The sequence below is a fragment of the Oncorhynchus keta genome, chromosome 26 (genome assembly GCF_023373465.1).
Source record: "Oncorhynchus keta strain PuntledgeMale-10-30-2019 chromosome 26, Oket_V2, whole genome shotgun sequence".
Classification (NCBI taxonomy): Eukaryota; Metazoa; Chordata; class Actinopteri; order Salmoniformes; family Salmonidae; genus Oncorhynchus; species Oncorhynchus keta.
The window spans coordinates 34,506,297-34,529,699 of NC_068446.1; the positions used below are offsets into that span (position 1 = coordinate 34,506,297).

General features: G+C 42.6%; 2 protein-coding genes across 2 annotated transcripts; both read left to right on the top strand.

Annotated features, from left to right (window-relative positions):
• Positions 1-3,102: 3,102 nt before the first annotated feature.
• Positions 3,103-13,333, top strand: LOC118358777 (uncharacterized). Its single transcript, XM_052480596.1, has 4 exons — positions 3,103-3,918; positions 4,219-4,271; positions 4,406-4,494; positions 7,063-13,333. Exons 1-4 carry the CDS (start codon positions 3,131-3,133, stop codon positions 10,270-10,272), a joined length of 4,140 nt encoding a protein of 1,379 aa, XP_052336556.1. The 5' UTR covers positions 3,103-3,130; the 3' UTR covers positions 10,273-13,333.
• A 1,713-nt stretch (positions 13,334-15,046) lies between these two features.
• LOC118359303 (zinc finger protein 436-like) lies at positions 15,047-22,622 on the top strand. The gene is made up of 2 exons (XM_035737781.2): positions 15,047-15,394; positions 20,770-22,622. The coding sequence occupies exons 1-2, from the start codon at positions 15,049-15,051 to the stop codon at positions 22,401-22,403; spliced, it is 1,980 nt and encodes a 659-aa protein (XP_035593674.2). The 5' UTR covers positions 15,047-15,048; the 3' UTR covers positions 22,404-22,622.
• Positions 22,623-23,403: the final 781 nt, after the last annotated feature.

Sequence of the window (23,403 nt, forward strand, 5' to 3'; positions counted from 1 at the left end):
AACAAGAATTTTAATGTAGTCAGACATGTATCTGTATTTTCCCCCATATCAGGTTTTCTGATTGTAATAACCTTTACAACAGGTTGGTAAAATACATTTATTTTAAAATACTGGCTAAGGGAATATAATGTTCTTGAAGACTGGGGACCTCCATTGGCAGCCCGGCAGGGAGGAGAGCGGATGCAGGCTCACTAACACACTGTTACATGACTCCTTTTCCCCGGTCATGCACACATGATTTGGGCCATGTTTGTCCCAGCTATGCAGTCTCCATGTGGGTTTCATGGGCCAATCATAGCACCATCTCTCCAGTCGCATAGTTCTGTCATAAGAGTCCAGGAACCTCTCGATTGGGTAATAAGTTCCCAGAGATCCCACTCCACCTCCATGGAGCCTCTGTGAGTGATAGAAAGGCAAAGTCCTGTCCACAAACGCAGTAGTGTCATAATAACCTCTAGGTTCCTGTGGAGGGTACTGTGGCTTCATCCAGCCCCAGGATCCATGCAGCCCACTTCTACCCCCACAGTGCCTCTCCCGATGGCAACAGCCTAGCTCGGTCCAGGACCAGCCCAGAGAGCCAGCTGTACTGTACCTGTCCTCCAGCTCCCTCTGGTGCCTGCTCCTCCTGGCCTTCCTGTGCTGCCTGAAGTCCCCCAACAGGAAGTTTCCCAGGTGGGCTGGGTGGATGCCCCGATGGTGGCCCTTCCCGTCCTCGTAGCGGCCCACCTTGATTTATAGTTTAATACAATTTTGACTATATATTTTTTTTAATACATTGGCTATACAGCCAATACCTAGTTTAACTCAAGGATAAAACAATTACTTATTTCCAATGATGGTCCTTTTATACAGAACAAAAATACAAATGCAACATGTAAAGTTTTGGTCCCATGTTTCATGAGCTGAAATAAAAGATCCCAAACATGTTCTGTACACAGAAACATTATTCATGTCAAATTTTGTGCACAAATTTGTTTACATCCGTTAGTGAGCATTTTTTCTTTGCCAAGATAATCCATCCACCCGACAGCTGTGGCATATCAAGATGCTGATTAAACAGCATGATCAACACACAGGTCCCCTTGTGCTGGGGACAATAAAAGGTCACTCTAAAATGTGCAGTTTTGTCACACAACACAATGCCACAGATGTCTCAAGTTTTGTGGGAGCATACAATTGGCATTCTGACTCCACCAGAGCTGTTTCCAGAGAATTTAATGTTCATTTCTCTACCATAAGCAGACGCCAACGTCATTTTAGAGAAATTTGCAGTACGTCCAATTGGCCTCACAATCACAGAACATGTGTAACCAGGCCAGCCCAGGACCTAGACATCTGCCTTCTTCACCTGCAGGATCGTCTGAGACCAGCCACCCAGACAGCTGATGAAACAGTAGTATTTCTATCTGTAATCAAGCCCATTTGTTGGGGAAAACTCATTCTGATTGGCTGAGCCTGGCTCCCCAATGGGTGGGCCTAGCTCCCAAGTGGGTTGGCCTTTGCCCTCCCATGCCCACTCATGGCTGCGCCCCTGCCCAGTCATGAACTCCATAGATTAGGACCTAATGAATGTATTTCAATTGACTGATTTCCTTATATGAACTGAAATTGTTGCATGTTGCGTTTATATTTTTGTTCAGTATACTTTACCTTCACAAAGCACTCGTTTAAGGACAGGTTGTGCCTCACGCTGTTCCTCCAGCCTTGGCCCTGAGCCCCCGACCCCCGGGCCTTGAAGTAGGGGAACTGCTCCTCCATGGCCCTGTAGATAGAGGCTAGGTTCAGCTTCAGAGAGGAGGAGGAGAGGATGACTTTGGCGCGATCAGGGCGACATAGGAGAGTGAGGGCTTTGTAGAGGGATCTGGATCTCCATGTATTGTGTCCTCTCCCTCACGAGTTTTGTTTCTGTCTGAGGGCTCGGACTGAATGTCACCCGGCAGACTGGCTGTTTCTGTGGGGATGTCCTCGCGAACAGTGCTGAGGTCTGTCTTGAGGACCTCACTCTTTACTGGAACAGTGTCAAGGTCTCTGACTGACCCTGACCACAGCTCTTCCACCTCTGTCTCCTTGGAAATTACTCCACCTACCTTTACCTGTCTGAACATCCCTTCTACTGGCTGTAATTTTAACATCTCTTTCTCTGTGTGCATATCTGTTTGTTTGTCGTGAATTTCAGTTGTCAGCTTTGCAGTACACTAGTGTCTTTAGAGAGTATTCCTACATGCTGTCTGGTATTAGTAGAAAGGCATTTCTGCTTTTGGCGACCTGTGGCCACCTGTGTTTCTTGTGATGGTTTGATCGGTTTGAGTCTTGTATAGCTACTTTCTTCTTAACCACATTCAGTCCCTGCATGATTTGGGTTGGGCATGCCACATCCTCACAGATAAAAGGTACTCTGATGAAACATTCATCAACAAAAAGGAAACTGTATATAGTGAATTCTGATAAGATGCTAGGTGGTCATTGTTTGCCATTTTGAGTTGCACAATGGGGTTAACCCTTAAATAATGTTATTTCTGATAAGTCAAAGTATGTTATGTTCTGCAGTGTTTTGGACATTATGATAGAAAAAAAAGGCTTTAAATATTTGAAACATTTTGGGGCGTGTTGGCAGTTAACCTGAAGTGTCTATAAGGAGTATCATCTTCAAATCCAACATGTTTTATCCAGTATTTATTACACGATTAACCCTTCAACCCTTATTAGGAGAAGTTGAAGAACATTACTTTCCACATAGGAGACAACAGACTATCATAGAAAACGTTGTTTTGGTTCGAATATAGTCTTTTGTGACAGCACACACATGAGATTTGGTTCTCGGACTCGAGATTAGTTGGAATCAAATAGGGAAGTTAGTTGAAATCAGCCTATAATTCCAATGCATTACTATGTATATCATTGTTGTAGTGTCTCAAAGAAGAGGCATTGAGATGATGTGTTCTCAGTATTCTCCTGAGCCCACACTGCATAGTTGAAGTCCCATCTGACCTATTTATAGTGCTGGCCCTTGCTACAATGTCATCTGTAACTCGAATCCATCTGTTTAGTCACAGCATGTTGAATGTCAGTTGCCAGAGAAAAGCAGCACTCGGCTCTGCGATTCCCCTTCACTCTGTCACTAGACAGCCCAATGGAGCATTCTGCAGTCGAACCAATACCCACCGCGGTCAGCAGCCTCCTGGGTGTCCCAGGGCTTATCACCTGGGATGGGGATGAGGCGAACGACGCAGAGGTGATCGGTGGCATCAGGCCCAAGTCCTCTCCTCTCCCACGGAGAAGGAGCGCCAGTGATTTAAAGGACTGTGAGCTCGAGCTCACCCCATCCAGCTCTCGGAGAGTGTCCTTTGCGGACGCCCTCGGCCTAAACCTGGTGAAAGTGAAAGAGTTTGACTCGTGGGACATAACAGTCCCGCTGAACTTCAATGCCATGGAGGGAGAGACAGAGGTAGAGGAATACTACTTGTCCTCATTATACACTCCGTCACCATCCCAAGAAGCCATGGTCCTGAGGGTTCAGGAGCAGAAGCTAGAGCTGGAGAGCATTGAGTTACTCTACCAGACTACAATACTAAGGGGGGTGGTCCGCGTTCTCAATGTCTCCTTTGAAAAGATGGTGTACATCCGCACCTCGCTGGATGCCTGGGCCACGCACTTTGACCTGCTGGCAGAGTACATACCAGGGTCCAGCGATGGAGACACTGACTGCTTCTCATTCAAGCTCACCCTGGTGCCCCCCTTTGGGGAAAAGGGGGCCAGAGTGGACTTCTGTCTCCGGTACGAGACCCCTGTTGGGACTTTCTGGGCCAACAATAGTGACCAGAACTATGTGATGTTTTGTCACCAGAAAATCAAGGAGTCGAAAGAGAAACCAGAAAAAGACAAAAGCGGGCGCAGGAAAAGCATCCTGAAAGCCATCAGGTGAGGATGGTCAGATTAATCAACAGGTTTGTTTTGAGTGTCGATTGATGGAATGATTGAATGCTAGTACTTTTTTATCAAACTAATAGAGGGGTTATGTGTGGTCCAGTCTAGTGGTCCAGTAAAGTGACAGCTGCACAATGCTTTCATATTGATATTGCCTCACCTTAACATACACCATTTTCACTTCCTAAAGATAAATAAACTGACAGTTTATTATAAAATGACGATATTACAGTAAATGTTGGACAATTGTTGTTGGGGTCTTTTTGCCCGAGCTTTCATTTCATTTATTTACAGTCATGACATTCCCTGTGATGAAAACTGGTCGTCAACCAATGCTGAATCTTCAGGTAATCGTTCATTGTACTAAAACATTCAAAAGTCAAATGACTCAGACGTACAGTGGATAAAATCAATTAGATGAAGTCATTAACTAAAACCAATTACAATAAATCCTGAACTAATGTCAATTATTCCTCTCTAGACGTACACAACCGTGGAGGGAAGATGGCTAGTGTGAACACTTCTGAGTCTCAGTCAGGAGCACTCCAAGATGATCGTCAGAAACTAATGGTGAGTAATACCTGTGGAATTTGGATTTCAGAACATCGAATGATGTCATTTATCTAGTGTTTTCTTACAACATAAGCCTTGTGATACATAGATTTACATAACTTTTTCAAATGGGCCTTTGCAGGGCTTGTAAAGGACACTGGGTCTCGGTGAGACTCCTTATTATAATAAATGCCATTTAGCAGACGCTTTTATCCAAAGCGACTTACAGTCATGTGTGCATACATTCTAAGTATGGGTGGTCCCGGGAATCGAACCCACTACCCTGGCGTTACAAGCGCCATGCTCTACCAACTGAGCTACAGAAAGGCCCACAGGTCTGATTAAAACAAATATACACATATATATATATATATATATATATATATACACAGTACCAGTCAAACATTTTGACACACCTACTCATTCAAGATTTTTTTCTTTATTTTTACTATTTTCTACATTGTAGAATAATATTGAAGACATCAATACTATGAAATAACATATATGGAATCATGTAGTAATCATGTAGCCAATCAGTTGTGTTGTGACAAGGTATGGGTGGTATACAGAAGATAGCCCTATTTGGTAAAATACCAAGTCCATATTATGGCACAACAGCTCAAATAATCAAATAGAAAAGACAGTCCATTACTTTAAGACATGAAGGTCAGTCAATCCAGAAAATTTCACGAACTTTGAAAGTTTATTCAAGTGCAGTCACAAAAACCATCAAGCGCTATGATCAAACTGTCTCTCATGAGGACCGCCACAGGAAAGGAAGACCCAGAGGACTTCTGCAGAGGATAAGTTTATTAGAGTTACTAGCCTCAGACATTGCAGCCCAAATAAATGCTTCACAGATTTCAAGTAACAGACATCTCAACATCAACTTTTCAGAGGAGACTGCGTGAATCAGGCCTTCATGGTCGTACTGCTGCAAAGAAACCACTACTAAAGGACACCAATAAGAAGAAGAGACTTGCTTCAAATCAAATCAAATTTTATTTGGGCCAAGAAACACGAGCAATGGATCATAGACCGGTGGAAATCTGTCCTTTGGTCTGATGAGTCCAAATTTTAGATTTTTGGTTCCGAATGCCGTGTCTTTGTGTGAGACGCAGAGTAGGTGAACGGATGATCTCTGCATGTATGGTTCCCACCGTGAAAAATGGAGGTGGTGTGGGGGTGCCTTGCTGGTGACAATGTTGGTTATTTATTTAGAATTCAAGGCACACTTAACTAGCATGACTACTACAGCATTCTGCAGTGATATACCATCCAATCTGGTTTGCGCTTAGCGGGACTATCATTTGTTTTCAACAGGACAATGACCCAACACACTGACAGGCTGTGTATGGGCTATTTAAACAAGAAGGAGAGTGGTGGAGTGCTGCATCAGATGACCCGGTCTCCACAATCACCCAACCTCAACCCAATTGAGATGGTTTGGGATGAGTTGGACCACGGAGTGAAGGAAAAGCAGCCAACAAGTGCACAGCATATGTGGGAACCCCTTCAAGGCTGTTGGAAAAGCATTCCAGGTGAAGCTGGTTGAGAGAATTCCAAGAGTGTGCAAAGTTGTCATTAAGGTAGAGGGTGGAAATTCTACAAATGAACTTTTAACAAGGCACACCTGTTAATTGAAATTAATTTCAGGTGACCACCTCGTGAAGCTGGTTGAGAGAATGCCAAGACTGTGCAAAGCTGTCATCAAGGCAAAGGGTGGCAACTTTGAAGAATCTCACATTTTACATCTATTTTGATTTGTTTAACACTTTTTTTGGTTACTACATGATTCCATGTTTGTTATTTCATAGTTTTGATGTCTTCACTATTATTATACAATGTAGAAAATAGTACAAATAAAGAAAAACCCTTGAATGAGTAGGTGTGTCCAAACATTTGACTGGTACTGTATGGATATAAAAAAAAACAAGAATAGTGATTTTCTTGTTATTGTGGCCTTCAAGGAGGGTTTAATTTAGTTTAATTAAGGGTTTAAAGAGGGTTTAATTGAGTTACTTTTGAAATATACATAGCATGGTCAAATGCTATGGTTAGGCTTAAACATTTTGGGGTGACCTCTGAAACAAGATAGTGTGAACCCTGTTGCTCTTTCTCAATATGTCATGTGATCACTGCTGTCTGAGCACTTAGGGTCATTACTTTAACATTCTGTCCTAGTTGCATATTTGACACTTGAGGACATACAGGTTGTGTCCCCATGAAAGAGTTAAATGCCAAGTATTTATACATGTTGCTTTACAGGAGCTAAGAGGGGTCTTACATGGTCACATGAGTGACTGAGCTATACATTGCATTGGTAACACGCTCTCTTTTAAATGTATATTAGTCTCTCGTGAGTCGAGACAAACAAACACATTATAATGTTACTGGCCAGAGGCCAGTGCTCATGTGAGATTTTGTTCAGGGGCCAAGATTAAATGTATATAAATATGTTTTGGCTTAATCATGAGCTATATTTAATCTGAACGTGCCTCTCTAGATATCATCCTCACCAAACAAGCCTAACCATTGAGGAGGCATTTTGTGGGAAAGATTAACTCTATCCTTCTTGTTTGACAGGTTGAGAGCAGCCGGAACTCCAGCAGAAGAAACCGACGAAAGGCAGCACGATTGGCGAAGGTGCGGGACTACTTCACCCAGAGAGAGGATGAGACCCAAGAGAAAGAGAAGGGAGCAGTGGAACCATCACAGATCCCACAGGAAAGCACATTCCCACAGGAAAAGCTTTCAAATAGGCCTGAGGTACAACCACTGCCACCACAGGGCAGGAAAGGGTTTGGGCTGCAGGCAACAGATTCTCTGTCTACGTGCAAACTGTCTCCTGGTATCCCAGACAGCACGTCTTGGCAGGAGTCAGTGAAACCTGAGAAAATAGACCCAACGTTCCGATCAGCCCCATCAGAGCTGAGAGGGAAACAGGCCTCACTGATCCCCAGCAGCAAGTCAGATTCAACCGATCAACCTGCTGCTGTGAGCCAAAATGGTGATACGTCTGTTTTCAGTGTGGAGGGAAGTGCTCTGATGCATATGGAAACGGAGAAGGGTGAATCTGCCATCAGCACAGACATAACACATTCAGATAACATTATCAGGTTGGAGAACAGCACAGCAGGCCCAGTCCCAGGCAGCCAGACCAATAGCTTTATGTTTGGTAATGTTGTGGCTCCACCATACTGTCAGGAGTTTGGTAGAGTGGAGAGTGGGAGTCCGAGCTTCACCCATAGAGGGAATCGAACAAGTGGTCAATTGCATGAATGGGATTCAACAGCCTACACAGCCCAGAGTTACCCATCCACAGAGGAAGTAGAAACTCACTCCTGTGTTTCAGCTGATACTCGTGGAACACCTGATGACAAACCTGTAGATCAACAGGGGTCTCTTAAATCAAACCCAGAACACTTCAGCTCTGGATTAAGTACAGAAAGAGAGTCTGAACCTAAACTTCTGTCAGAAGAGGCAGGAGGTCTCCTCAGGACTCGCACTGCCCTGAACACTGCTGCTGCTCTCGGGGCACAAATCCTTATTGTGAACTCAGGCCTCCAGGGGTCTGAGGAGAACATTCTGCCTCCTCAGAACCAGATGCACCAGGACAGTAAGCTTTCACAAACACAAACCCCATTACCAAACACAACACCTTCACAAACTCCAGTAGACACAACACTTTCACAAACACAAACCCCATTACCAAACACAACACCTTCACAAACTCCAGTAGACACAGCACTTTCACAAACACAAACTCTGATAGACGCGACACAAGGCAGTTTCCTACAGTTACAAACTGAAATGGGGTCAAAGCATGTCTCTGCTGAGATGACTCTGCAGGGGGCCAGTTGTGGATATGAGATACCTGATGAGTCAGATGAAATGGAGAACCCTCTCACAGATGAATGGTCAACAAGCCCATTCACAGAAATAGTAGACACACCTATAGCCATGCTAGAGCCTGTGGATGCTGACCTGAAAGTTCACACTTCAGAGACCGAGGAAAAGATCACCACTGAGCACCAAAACTTTGCTGTGCCCCGTACGGACACACTGGAGGAAGAAACCAGTGGGACAGCATTGAAAGATGATTCCATTGTCATTAAGGAATGGACATCATTGGAGAAATTAATGATGAGAAAACAAACAGATCAAGTGAAGGATGAACTATCATTTGAAGTGTCAAACATTTTATGCAATGAAGAAAACCGGCATTCTATTGACAACGAGGATTATGATGATGTAGATGGAGAGATGTCAAACTATGTGAGGTATGATTATGATAAAGACACTGACAAGGGCTCAAAGTTCAAAGAAGAAGATATTCATAAGGAAGTTGAACTGGTAATGATGAACAGTAAGAAGTATTTAGTTCCTACAAAGAAGGAGATAGACACAAGTAATGGACAACCATTTCTAAAGAAAGATCGAATAGTAAAAGACTGGGAGGGGACTGTGGAAGAGGAAGACACGATGGAGGAATATGTGGAGGGGGACGAATGGGAAATAGAAGAAGAGGAGATAGTTGTGGAAGAGGAGATGGTGGTTGGGACAAAGGAGTTGGAGGAGACAGGGGAGGTGGAGGAGACAGGGGAGGTGGAGGAGACAGGGGAGGTGGAGGAAACAGGGGAGGTGGAGGAGACAGGGGAGGTGGAGGAGACAGGGGAGGTGGAGGAAACAGAGGAGGAAGTGGAAAAGGAGAAAGAAGAAATTATGATACGGGAAAAGATAGAAGAAATGGTGAAGGAAGGAGTGAAGGTGGTGAAGGGAGAGGGGGAAATGGAGAAAGAAATGGTGAAGGAAGGAGCGAAGGTGGTGAAGGGAGAGGGGGAAATGGAGAAAGAAATGGTGAAGGAAGGAGCGAAGGTGGTGAAGGGAGAGGGGGAAATGGAGAAAGAAATGGTGAAGGAAGGAGTGAAGGTGGTGAAGGGAGAGGGGGAAATGGAGGAGGTGGTAGTTGAAGAAGAGATGGAGGATGTTAAGTGGATAGAGTGGGAGGAAGAGGAGAGTGTAGAGGAAGAGGAGGAGATTGTAGAGGAAGAGAAGGAGGAGGAAGAGATTGTAGAGGAAGAAACTGCAGATGTAGAAGTAAAGGAAATTGTAGTAGATGATCAAAATGAGTTGGTAGACGAGTTTAGCATGAACATGGACAATATGAATGAGGGTGAGGGTGGTAAGAGCACAACTGTAAAGGTCAACGAAGAATCTAGCCCAGTAGATAATACATTCATGACAAATGAAGTGTCAAATCCTTGCCACAAAGAAACTATCAATGACGTAAGGCTGGACACCAAGCATCCACGAGATGAAGAAATGGAATCTATCAATGGAGAAGGGGAGACCTGCATTCAATCGGATAAATCTGTCAGTGGGAAAGAGGGTGAAGGGGAGGGCGAGGAGGACCATGCTTCCACAGAGTCTCTGTCAGAGGATAAGATAGAGCTGTACATGCGCAGTCTAAGGGCAGTGCAGAAGCTACGAAACAAGGACTTAGCCTTGAGTCTTGGGAAACGGCCCTCCATAAGCAGAAGAGGCAGCAAACCGTCCATGACGTCCATCAGTGAGTCTGTGGATGAGGAGCACCCGAGCAACCAGGAAGATCAGCCAGACACAGAGACAGTGGAGCATCAGCCTACAAATACACTGCCCCTAGTGGAGGGAGGGCATGATAGCACCAGGAGCAATATAACGTGGTGGAGAGAATCATTTTCTTGGCATAATCCCTCAAAGACACTGTTATACACCATCCTGTTTGTAGTGTTCTTTTTTGCTGCATACCATTAGGACTTTCTGGTCTGTTTTAGACAGGCTGGTTTGTCAGGGGGAGAAACAGCCAATTATAATAAATAATACAATAGGTTGAGACCTGTGAAAATATATTTCAGTGTCTATAAAGTGCACAACAATTAAGTTTCATTATTTATCATTATGCCTCATCTCTAAATATAGCCTCTAAATAGATGTTAAACAATATAATTTAAGAAGCACGTGCAGTGGCTGATAGAGAAAACAGATCTGGCAATAAGAATGGGCTATAGATAGTCTTGACCATTTGGGACCCGTTGGCAATTTCGCTCAGGACAGGTTATAGCCAAGACTTAATCAATATTTTGTTTTGTCTTATTTATTGATATGGATATAGCCTCTGCGTGATGGGATTGTACAACGTAAATGGTTTTAACAAGTCTTCTTACAGAGTGGAATTCATTAATACAACAGTCAAAATGCCTAATATAAGGCCTACAGTCTGTGCTCCCAAATACTGGAAAAAGTGTGATTCATTAGTTTACATGATCACTACAGTAGCCCCACGCGGCTATACAAATGTATTATGCAATAATATGGCCATTAAATAACACACAACAGCAAGGCATATTCAGATAGTGGAATAAGCCTAAATCATGTTTACTTTCTATTTTGCAGCTCAGGCGGTTTTTCTAGACAAGGCTCTTCTGTGTCTTCATAGTATCATTCTCAAACAAGTCATTTTCTGAAGCCCAAGCCTATAGTATGCCATCTACTGATATAACGTCATTATCGAATTGCGTTCTAAAACAAGCTCTAGACATTTATTTTGGAAATGAAACCGGAAGCTGCAAAGCATTTCTAACGTCTGGGCTAGAGTTGCTTGATTGACTAGTTAACTTCGACTAGCTACGTTCGGTTCATGTCATTTGCACATGCCACGTTCCTGACAAAGGTTTGTATACATAAAAAAGATCAGTAACCGAGTAAAGGGAGACGTAATGTAAGAATTCATTGTCGTAACATAGGGTTTGTACATTTACAGATCTAATTTAACAGTTACGTTCCATGTGAAAATATATTTCAGTGTCTAAAGTGCTCCACAATTACGTTTCATTATTTGTCATTATGCCTCATCTGAGACTACATGTAGATGACAGAAATCACAAAAGGTAACCATTTTTGGTAAAATGATGTGGGTAAAAAGTAGAATATAAATGTTGACACCAAATAAAGACTTTGAATTCAGTATATTCCTCGTTCTATCCAGATTTGATCAAAATAAATGTATATATTTTTGAACATTCTTATTAAAATTATATTAACAGGTGAGTGTGTTTTATAATTAACTTATGAGGGTCAGTTAGTTTAAGGCAGACCCTTCAATAGAGCACACAATATTATTTATCCAATATAATGTTGTGACGTTTCTACATACATACTACGGTTGCATCTTGTACAGCAGCTGTTTGTTTGAGCACAAATTAGTTCAAAGCCCTTTGTTCAAATAACTGTTCTTGTTTATTAATGTTCTGTATTATGTCATGTTTCATGTTTTACGTGGACCCCAGGAGGAGTAATGGGGATCCTTATAAAATACAGAATACCCAGTTACAAGGCTGTGGACCATTGCTTGGTGTGGTTCCTGTTAACTTTTATTGCATTATTTTATTTGGTGTAAATGAAGCTGATTTTAGATGTATTTTGTACCAATGCCTCCAGATTCATAATATCCATGTACAGTATGTTAAATATGGTTAACAAAAATTATTTATGAATCTCTTTTTCTGATAATATACTACAGTCAAACGGTCATTTCCTACAATCTTTCAACAAATAAAGCAAAACTAAAACCTAACATACTATAATTGACCACCATGCATACGTACAGTACACTTGAGACACAGGGTAGCCTAGTGGTTAGAGCGTGGACTAGTGACTGGAAGGTTGTAAATTCAAATCCCTGAGCTGACAAGGTACAAATCTGTCGTTCTGCGCCTGAACAGGCAGTTCCTAGGCCGTCATTGAAAATAAGAATTTGTTCTTAACTGACTTGCCTAGTTAAATGGAGGTAAAATAAAAACATTAAAAATGTAGAACACATCTGAACATTTCCCACAATGTGATTTATACTGTATGCAGAACTGTTATGATGAAGCAGGGGCAGACTGGGACCATAAATCGGCCCAGGTATTTCTGACACTGTCCCACCAAGGTCACATGGGCTGGTCCACTAAACTATTTTAAGCCGGTGCATGTGAAATGGGACAGCAGCCCCTTAGCCAAATAATGATAATTCTGCACCAGTGGAGGCTGTCAAGGACTACCAACGTTGTTTCCACGTGATTTCAATGAAATTACATTGGACCATTGTCGAATATTCTTTGAATTGACATCTGTGCCCAGTGGGTAGTGAGTGGCATTGTATTTAAGCAGAAATTTAAGTCTCTAATATCCCAGTGGTGATTTGCTCTCATCCAGGCTTTTTAAGGCTTTGTAATGACACATATATTTCCTGTACTCTGGTACCTTCTTTAAATACTGTATTGGGCCTACTAAAATCTGTCAATCTGCCATTGAGCAAGGTAAGCAAACCCTAATTGAACCAGGGTCACCGTCAATAACGGCTCACATTTGCATTTCACACCACACACTTGTACAGGTCACAGACTTGTACGTGTGTGAAAAATGACAAATATAAGCACCCTTATTTGACCTTTGACCTGTAGAGGCCCCCAACTCCCCTGTGTGAGGTTTACTCTTGGTAAATATACAGATTGGTATGGTTAAACATTTGAGAAGTTATGAAAGGGGTGCATACCTCACAGTAAGATTACAACGCTATCATGTGTCAATGTTAATGAACGGTTGATAGGGAAAACAGAAAGTCTTAACCATAGTACACTCCTTACTCCCATCAGCTGTAGACAGCATTGTCTTGAGATTCAAACTGTGTATATTTGTTTTTCTGGTGTGTCAATATGTCTGTCTTGGCTGTGGTCAGATAAGATATAGATTCAGGTGCCTGGTTCTTATCTGTTGAAATGTTTGTCCTTCCCTTTAACAATATGAATAAATTGACAGCAAAAAAACATCTTCTTTCACACTGTTCACCCCTTTGTGGTTTCTGATTGCATTCACATAATCAATATTTTGTCACTGAACTAACAGTAACATACACTGACTGTACAAAACATGCTCTTTCCATGGCAGACTGACCAGATAAATCCAGGTGAAAGCTATGATCCCTTATTGATTTCACTTGTTAAATCCACTTCAATCAGTGTAGATGAAGAGGAGTAGACAGGTTAAAGAATAGTGTTTAAGCCTTGAGACATGGATTGTGTGCCATTCAGAGGGTGAATGGGCAAGACAGAATATTTAAGTGCCTTTGAACGGGGTATGGTAGTAGGTGCTAGGCACATCGGTTTGAGTGTGTCAAGAACTGCAACGCTGCTGGGTTTCTCCACTCTAAACAGTTTCTGTAGTTTATCAAGAATGGTCCACTACCCAAAGGACATCCAGCCAACTTAACACAACTGTGGGGGTGTTTTCACATATAGTCCTCTTTGAAATAATCAATCTCAGTCCTCTTTAAAGTGAACTCTGGGGTAAAAATAAAGCTAAAGAACTCGGTTGTCTTTGTATTCACACTAACCTTGCCTTGGAATGAGGACTCAACTCTTTTGCCAGTTCACTTCACCTTTTTTGAAATCTGAGACCTCTTTGCATTCACATTGCTATGTTTATAAAGGAACCAAGAATTGTTCTAACATTCTCTCAATGCACTCTGGGTAAAAGTACAGGACAAGCCCTTTCATCAGAATGTGCTAATCGAAAAGTTAGATATATCTATGTACATTTTGGAAGCGAATAGATTGCATTTAGGTAAAAGATTAGACATAATAATTGTAACCAGAAGATAATATTAATAAACGACTTTTTGTAGACTTTAACCTTTGCCACAGTTGTAAAGAAAAGTGTGGTGTTGTTTAGAAGGGATGGAAAGGCGACTTGCGTTATTGCACACGTGAACTTCAAAGAGTAAGCGGAAATATGCAGATGTATGCTAGAACGGGCTAATTGGATCTCGCTAGCTCGTGCATGGCTCTGCCCACCTCCTTGCTTGTTCTGCCCACTATGAGTCATTTGTTCCCATTGGAAACGACAGGCTGTGGTCTATATTGGCTTGGTTATACAAATATTGAGGTACTAACCGGTAAACAGTTCAGGCTACCGCACGTCTACTGAATCTTTCTTCATACGTTGGTACATTATATAGGGACCGAGCGCTAGAAACCCCAAGGCCCACAACTGGCTCATGTGAAATACAATCCCGACGTCAATAATCATCGCTTGCGATACGGCTTTCGTAACAAATGGCCTTTATCGCTCATCAACGAAAAAGATAAAAACAATATATTAACTTAATGCATCTGTTTTGAGTGTCATGATCAAGGGCTACTAAAGGCTAGCCTAACTATAGAGTACTACTACGAAATGATACATCCACATTTACACATATTTTGATATGACCAACCTACATTGAATAAAGCTATCACCACGAGTCAAAATCAATATTATTATTTTATTTTTAGACATTCATAACATAACACATGAATGTGGGCGTCTTCTTCGACGAGGTACATTGATGGCGATTGACATCCAGTATTTGTTGCATTACCGCCACCAACCACACTGAAGTATAAATGCATTATACTTTGTACTCATCTGTTCCTACACCAGATCAACAGACAGATGGCGCTGCTCAATGACGTGCATAATACGCACAAGAAGGCGTTTCTGTTTAATTTCATGCTCTCGGATTGGTCATCGTTTGTGTCCAGAGAACGCAACCAGGGCCCGCGTTTTGTACAAGTCCTCTCTGAAGTGATTCCTCGTGGCCTGAAAGAAATAAACTTCTCGCTAGTTTACCAATCTTTCCATAACTTTGCTAGGATTCTCGGAGAAATGTCTAAAATACAGTTGTTGGGATTGATTTTCAACCAGGGATTTAGAGCGGCTCCTGAGTTGTTTAGAGCCGTTGAGAAAACTATAACAAAGTACCAGGGAAAACATTCCCTATCGAAAGAGGAGAACGCCCGTCTACAGAAACTGCTTGATATCCTCCTGAAACCGGAGATAAAGTTACATAGAACAGGTTTGTTTCGCGTTGCATCGCAACGTTTTTTTCTAAACATTTAATTTGGCAATGTTGTTGGTGTGGCCAACCTGGTGAAAGTTGATTGCATTTGTTTTGGAACCGGGCTGGCTCCCGGGCATGACCTACATGAAACTAGCCGCATTCAAAATAAAACGTCCCTCATTGAAAGTATTATTTTAACTAGGCAAATCAAATAGTGAAATCATGGACTATAAGGCTAAACAACGTTGGAATGTAACGAATTCAACTAAATACAATAATCAGTTAGTAGAAAATACATTTTTAAAAAATCAGTTAATTGCACTGTGGATGTATTAGACTAACATTTTATTGGGAGCATACTTATATCACAATACAGCCTTTACCTATGGATTGTGGATCCATAAAATGGGTACCATACTACTCAGCGACACCTACAGAACATAACTGTTTAGCGTTTCAACAAATAAACAAAATATCCTCACTGTCATCTGCAGTTTATTTTCAGCAAACTTCGTGTAAATATTTGTATGAACATTAGATTAAACAGACAAATTGAACAAGTTCCACAGACATGTGAGTAACAAATGGAATAATGTGTCTGAACAAAGGGGGGAGGATCACACCAGTATCTGGTGTGGCCAGCAGCCACATAAAGTACTGCAGTGCATCTCCTCCTCATTGACTGCACCCCACTCTTCCACCAAGGCACCTGCAAGTTCCCGAACATTTCTGGCGGGGGATGGCCCTAGCCCTCACCCTCTGATACAACAGGTCCCAGATGTGCTCAATGGGGTTGAGATCCGGGCTCTTCGCCTGCCAATGCAGAACACTGACATTCCTGTCACGCAGATGAGCAGGGACCCTGGGCATCTTTCTTTTGGTGTTTTTCAGAGTCAATAGGACACTAAAGAGGCCTTTCTAAGTGTCCTTTCATAACTGTGACCTTAATTGCCTACTGTCTGTAAGCTGTTAGTGTCTTGATTACCGTTCCACAGGTGCATGTTCATTAATTGTTTATGGTTCATTGAACAAGCATGGGAAACAGTGTTTAAACCCTTTACAATGAACATCTGAAGTTATTTGGATTTTTACAAATTATCTTTGAGACAGGGTCCTGAAAATATTGCAGGACTTTGAAACCACTGAAATTAGCCACATTTAAGCTTCCCTGTCAATCTACTATGAGTATTAGACATTCACATTGCACTGTACAGCCTTATGTAGAGATTAATTGATTCACAATATTCCAAACATGTTCAGTATTATTTAGTCAATATGACATGATTCCAATATTTCTATAAATGTAACACTTTCAATTATTAACTTTTTATTTTGAAGGCGTACTGCAAATTCCACTATTTTGGCTTATCCTTATTGTGGCTAGCTTCACATAGGTCAGGGCGTGAGCCAGGTGCCCTGTTCAAAGCAAAGGGCCAGGGTCTTGGTCTAGAGGCGGCAGGGTAGCCTAGTGGTTGGACTAGTAACCAGAAGGTTGCAAGTTCAAACCCCTGAGCTGACAAGGTACAAATGTCCTTCTGTCCCTGAACAAGCAGTTCTTTTCTAGGCCGTCACTGTTCCTAGGCAGTCTTTGAAAATAAGAATTTGTTCTTAACTGACTTGCCTAGTTAAATAAAGGTAAATAAAATAATCACTGTATCAACTGCTCATACAGATATACTTCGGTACTGCAGCTTAACTGACCCCGTCCTAGAAAGACAATTTCCATAGACGGCCATATAGAGAAGTCAAATTTGAAAGTTACTAATAAGACAGTCATCATCATTGTACACTAATCATCGTTGCTCAAGCTGGGTTTTTTCTAACTCCGATATGAACATTTTATATTCATCCAAAGTCTACCATGTTTTTGGATGATATGATGACGTCGCTGTGCACATTAACGCTCAGTTTGCATATAATGTTGGTCCATATAAACTATAGAGAATGAGAGACTCTTCTGACCAAATGGCTATATTAGTATGGGCAGTGTCATTGTAGGCTTCCACCATTTTAATGTCATCAACTGGGTAGGACTTCCAACTTCATTGGCTGATCCCTCCTTGTGACCCTGTTGAAGGGATCAGCCAATTATGAAGAAGAAAATAGTCTCAATGGCGCTACCCTTGCTGTCACAGATGCTATAATGGCACAGGTACAAAGATGAGTCCTCTGGCTCTATGGTATAAACCGAACGCAACCCGGATATAGAAGTCCATGAATAGGCTATGCGAACGTGAGTAGATTACCTTGAATAGGGAGACCCGCCAGGTGCCCAAATTGAAGAGCTATGTTGAGTCGATTGGAGACAAATGGATTCAGTTCAGTCCTTGAAAAATAGGGGTTGGGTTGTAGAGAATTGAAAGACCATGAATGTAATGAGAAATATTAGGTGCGGTATAGCCCCTCCCCCTTAAACGATGGTCAGCCATCTTGTTCTCATACCTCAGTATATACAGTACCCGTTCTCATTATACCTTAGAGGTTAAGGCCACGGCGAAGTCGGCTCAAAACAAATGTTAAGCAGTTCAGAGTAATGAGTAAGATTCTGTTTATGTGCGAAAGTGATTAATTTGAATAAAAAACTTGAATATATGTTGCACCATGCTGCCTTGTTGACAACATAACCAAGCAGCACAGATTACTGTTCCACTTGAGAAGGCCACTCCTCTCTCCGCTTTTGCGTGTTCACAATCACATAGACCGGTGCCCTGCGGCTCAGCATAATCCAATCCACCCCATATCTATCTGCAGACTGCAGTTACTACAATGAACACCTGACAAGAAACGTCCATTAGCATTCAGTCATTACATGCTACGCCCCTTGCCATTTGAAGCTGCTTGTAAAAGTACTGTGGGTGACAATTATCCACACTATGTGGAAAGTTTAGCTTCGGCTTCACACACAAAAACAGACATTAAAGGCTGGGCGCTATTTAAAGAGTAAATGATGTGCGAGCAAGAAATAACCTGTAATATTGGTCACCATCTGGATGTCAGTGGCAATCTGCTAACATTACTGCCTTCGGGAATGACGACGAGCCTGTGCGAATGACCAGTGCACACCTGTGTTATATCGAAGTGGCTGCCGACCTGAGGTGCTTCCCAATGGACAGCTGTATAAAATCAAACTTTGTCACATGCGCCGAAAACAACAAGTGTAGACTTAAGCGTGCAATGCTTACTTACAAGCCCTTAACCAACAGTGCAGTTCAAGAAGAAAATATTTATTTTTATTTTTTAAAATATTTTTATGAAATGTTCAGCAGTCTTATTTATGGCTTGGGGGTAGAAGCTGTTAAGAAGCCTTTGTCCTAGACTTAGCGCTCCAGTCTCGCTTGCTGTGCAGAGAACAGTCTATAACTTGGGTGACTGGAGTCTGACAATTTTCTGGGCTTTCCTCTGGACACCGCCTATTCTATAGGTCCTGGATGGCAGGAAGCTTGGCCCCAGTGATGTACTGGGCCATTCACACTACCCTCTGTAGTGCCTTACGGGCAGATGCCTAGCAGGTGCCATACCAGGCGGTGATGCAACCGGTCAGGATGCTCTCGATGGTGCAGCTATAGAACCTTTTCAGGGTCTGGGGACCCATGCCAAATCTTTTCAGTCTCTTGAGGGGGAATAGGTTTTGTCGTGCCCTCTTCACGGCGGTCTTGGTATGTTTGGACCATGATAGTTCGTTGGTGATATGGACACCAAGGAACTTGAAACTCTCGACTCGCTCCACAACAGCCCCGTCGATGTTAATGGGGGCCTGTTAGGCCTGCCTTTTTCTAAGTCCACAATCAGCTCCTTTGTCTTGCTCACATTGAGGGAGAGGTTGTTGTCCTGGCACCACACTGACAGTTCTGACTACCTCCCTATATGCTATCTCATCGTTGTCGGTGATCAGGCCTACCACTGTTGTGTCGTCAGCAAATGATGATGTTGGAGTCGTGTTTGGCCACAAAGTTGTGGGTGAACAGGGATTACAGGAGGGGCCCCAGTGTTACGGATCAGTGTGGCAGACGTGTTGTTGCCTAGCCTTACCACCTGGGGGCGACCCGTCAGGAAGTCCAGGATCCAGTTGCAGAGTCCTTAGGTCAGTGATGAGCTTCATGGGCACTATGGTGTTGAATGCTGAGCTGTAGTCAATGAACAGCATTCTCACATAGGTGTTCCTTTTGTCCAGGTGAGAAAGGGCGGTGTGGATTGAGATTGCGTCATCTGTGGATCTTTTGGGGCGGTATGCGAATTGGAGTGGGTCTGGGGTGTCCGGGAGGATGCCTTTGTGAGCCATGACCAGCCTTTTAAAGCTCTTCATGGCTACCGACGTGACATGAGTGCCACAGGGCAGTAATCATTTAGGCAGGTTACCTTCGCTTCCTTGGGCACAGGAACTATGGTAGTCTGCTTGAAACATGTAGGTATTACAGACTCGGTCAGGGAGAGGTTGAAAATGTCAGTAAAGACACTTGACAGTTGGTACGCGCATGCTTTGAGCACACATCCTGGTAATCTGTCTGGCCCCGCGGCTTTGTGAATGTTGACCTGTTTAAAGGTTTTGTTCACATTGGTTACCGAGAGCGTTATCACACAGTCATCCAGAACAGCTGATGCTCTTGTGCATGCTTCCGTGTTGCTTGCCTCGAAGCGAGCATAAAAGGCATTAAGCTCGTCTGGTAGGCTCGTGTCACTGGGCAGTTCGCGTCTGGGTTCCCCTTTTGTAGTCTGTAATAGTTTTCAAGCCCCGTCACATCCGACGAGCATCAGAGCAAGATTCAATCTTAATCCTGTGTTGACGCTTTGATTATTTGGTGTCACCTGTCACCGGCAGAAGTTACAAGTGGACAAATGTTTTCCGACATGATTGTGTTCAAGTGCTTTTCAAGTCGGGAACAATTTAACCAAAAAGATTTTAGCTAGCTAGGTAACGTTGATAATAATATAATTAGCTAAGTTGCTTAACATTGGCAATATGGTCAAACTAGTTACATTATCCACATTGATAAGTTTGACAATTACAATGTCATCTTTTGGTTGAAAAGGTGTTAGGCCAGAGATCGACTCTTAAGAACCCCCCACACACTTGTAATTTCAACTTGAACGGTCGTTGAAGTGAAATTTCCCAATTGTAACTCCAAACTTCCAATAGCATGTCAACGCCCCATAGGTCTCTGTAAATCTTCTTGGAATAGCTAGTACAGTTCCATGAGCACACACAGAATCATATATTAAAGAAAACATGTCATATGTTAAAATGTCCACATAAAGCTCTACATGTGCATTCTAAGGACAACATTGTTGTTCAACACTTATGGAATTAGGACTATTCCCAGGTTTACTGAGACCCCCGTCTCTCATGTCAATGTTGGAGTTCTTGCTAATTCATCCTTTCTCCTTCCCTTCAGACCTCCAACAGCTCAACGTCTCTGAAGAGGTTCCCCCTGAGCAGCAGCACTGTGAGCAGGAGTGGAGCCCCAGTCCGGGACCGGAGGACACAGAGCCCACACAGATTAAAGAGGAACAGGAGGAACTCTGGACCAGCCCGGGGAAAGAGGAACAGGAGGAATGTCAAGAGCTGGAGTATAATACTAAAGACTCTGTGTTCATTCCTCCCTGTGTGAAAAGTGACTATGATCAGTACCCAACTCGGTCCTCACATCTTAACAAAACCCAAAGTAAGGAATGCAAAAATGGAGACTCGTCCACTGAACAGATAAAAACAGAATCTCAAGAAGAAAACTCTTCAAAACCAGCCAGTGACTCTCAGGCCCTCTCTGTCGTAAATCCAGGCTGTTCTGCAGCTCAGGGTGATGACGATGAAAGTGTTCATAGGAAGGAGAGCGCAAAACCATTGTCTGCTTTAAAGACGCACATATCAAAGAGGCGGACAGAAAAAGGACAAAGCCCTGCTGGTCCTCGTTGCAAGGTGTGTGGAAGGCCTTGTCAGTCCTTTGGAGCTTTATTGATACATTTGAAAAGTCACAGAAAAGATAATAAACAAATTTGTGGTGTTTGTGGAAAAAGCTGTCAATCCCTAAAATGTGTGATGGATCACATATTACAAACTCACAGAACTAGGTTTTGTGATGTTTGTGGTAAAAGTTTTGATGCTACTAAGGATCTGGAAAAGCATATGAGGACCCACACAGGGGAAAAACCATATCCCTGTAATGACTGTGCTAAATATTTTGCCAGTATTACAAATCTGAATTCGCATATGAAGACGGTCCACACAGGGGAGAAATCACACTGCTGCCACGAATGTGGCAAATGTTATGCTCACAGTGGAAATCTGAATGCGCATATGAGGATCCACACTGGAGAGAAACCATATCACTGTAATGATTGTGGCAAAACATTCCGCCTTGGCAATTCCCTTAAAATGCATATAAGGACTCATACAAGGGAGAAACCACATCGCTGCCAGGATTGTGGCAGTTCATTTGCTAGGATGGAGCACCTGAAAAATCATAGCAGGATTCACACAGGGGAGAAACCATATAGCTGTCCTGAATGTGGCAAATGCTTCCCTCAGAATGGTAATCTAAAATTGCACATGAGAATTCACACAGGGGAGAAATCACATCAGTGTCAAATTTGTAACAAATGTTTCACTTATAGCCATACTCTAACAATGCATATGAGAGTTCACACCAATGACAAACCGTTTCACTGCCAGGAGTGCGACTTATGTTTCAGTCAGAGTTCCAACTTGAATCGGCACATGAAGAGACACAGCGGGGAGAAATCACACCACTGTCACGTTTGTGGCAAATCTTTCTCCACAGGTTATCAGTTGAATGTGCATTTGAGAATTCACACAGGGGAAAAACCACATGTGTGTCCGACATGTCCAAAATGCTTCAGCGACAGAGGGGCATTAAATAGTCATCAGAAAATACACACTGAGAAGAAGCCATATTGCTACGATTGTCTTAAATGCTTCAGATCAAAGCAACGCCTGAGAGAACACAGAGAGAGAATGCACAAAAACATGACGGTGCCCTGTGTAGGGGAAGGTGATTCGACAGAAGATTGAGAGGCACATTCAGTTTTCTTGGGTGGACAAAAATGACTGAATTAACGCTTGAACTATGAGAACGTTGCCAGGCTAACTGGCCTGCTACACTGGACAAGGAACATTTGCACAGCGTGATACACGCCTATTCATTTATGATATTCATGTCCGGCTTCAAGCCGATCTAAAGTACATTTCAGATTAAATTGATGCATGTAAAATTAAAATTTTTAAAATTAAGCACAGTGCATTGATCTGTGTCTGGGGAATTTTAGTCTAAGTGGCTTGTCTCCTTTTCTGGCAAACCCTTCTGCAGGCTTCCAAATGAGTGAATATGGAGAGGAAGTCTCTAATCGTATCTTCTTACTGAATAAGCCAAATATGTTCTATTATATTGACAAGATAGTCGAGTGACCGCTCTAATGGAAATGCATGTCCTCAAAGATGTTAGGCAGTCGGGAGGTCAGAGAGGAGGTAACTTTGGTCAACTCCAAGTACAACTCGGGATAACCGGTCGTAAGAAATTAGCTCACCTTTTAGCCAGCAAAACCTATGGCAACAAATCCTTCAGACCTAACCTGCTCTGGAGCAGGCTAACTCATGACTAGTTCCAATTACCCTTGAATGAAATGACTGTGCCACGAGTTGTGGTTCAATGCAATCAGATTCCTTCCCTCTTGCAAAGATTGCGTCACCATGGCCTTTATTTGACGAAGAGTACTGATTTAAATATTACATTACACTTTTAATAACAGAATGCATTTTATACTTCATACTTATTTTATGGATAGGAGTGGGAAAAAAGTTTGGTTGTGCATTGATAAACACAAGTAGTCATTAACATTACTTCTAAAAACCTATTTTGCAAAATAACTTTTTGGCCGAATACCTTGCAATCCATGAAGAAACTGCGTGGCAGGCTGACCATCTGTTACGCAAGTGCAGTGTCAAAAGGACCTTGTGGCTGCAACGAGTCAAGGTAAGTTGCTAGCTAGCATTAAACTATCTTCAATCACTAGTG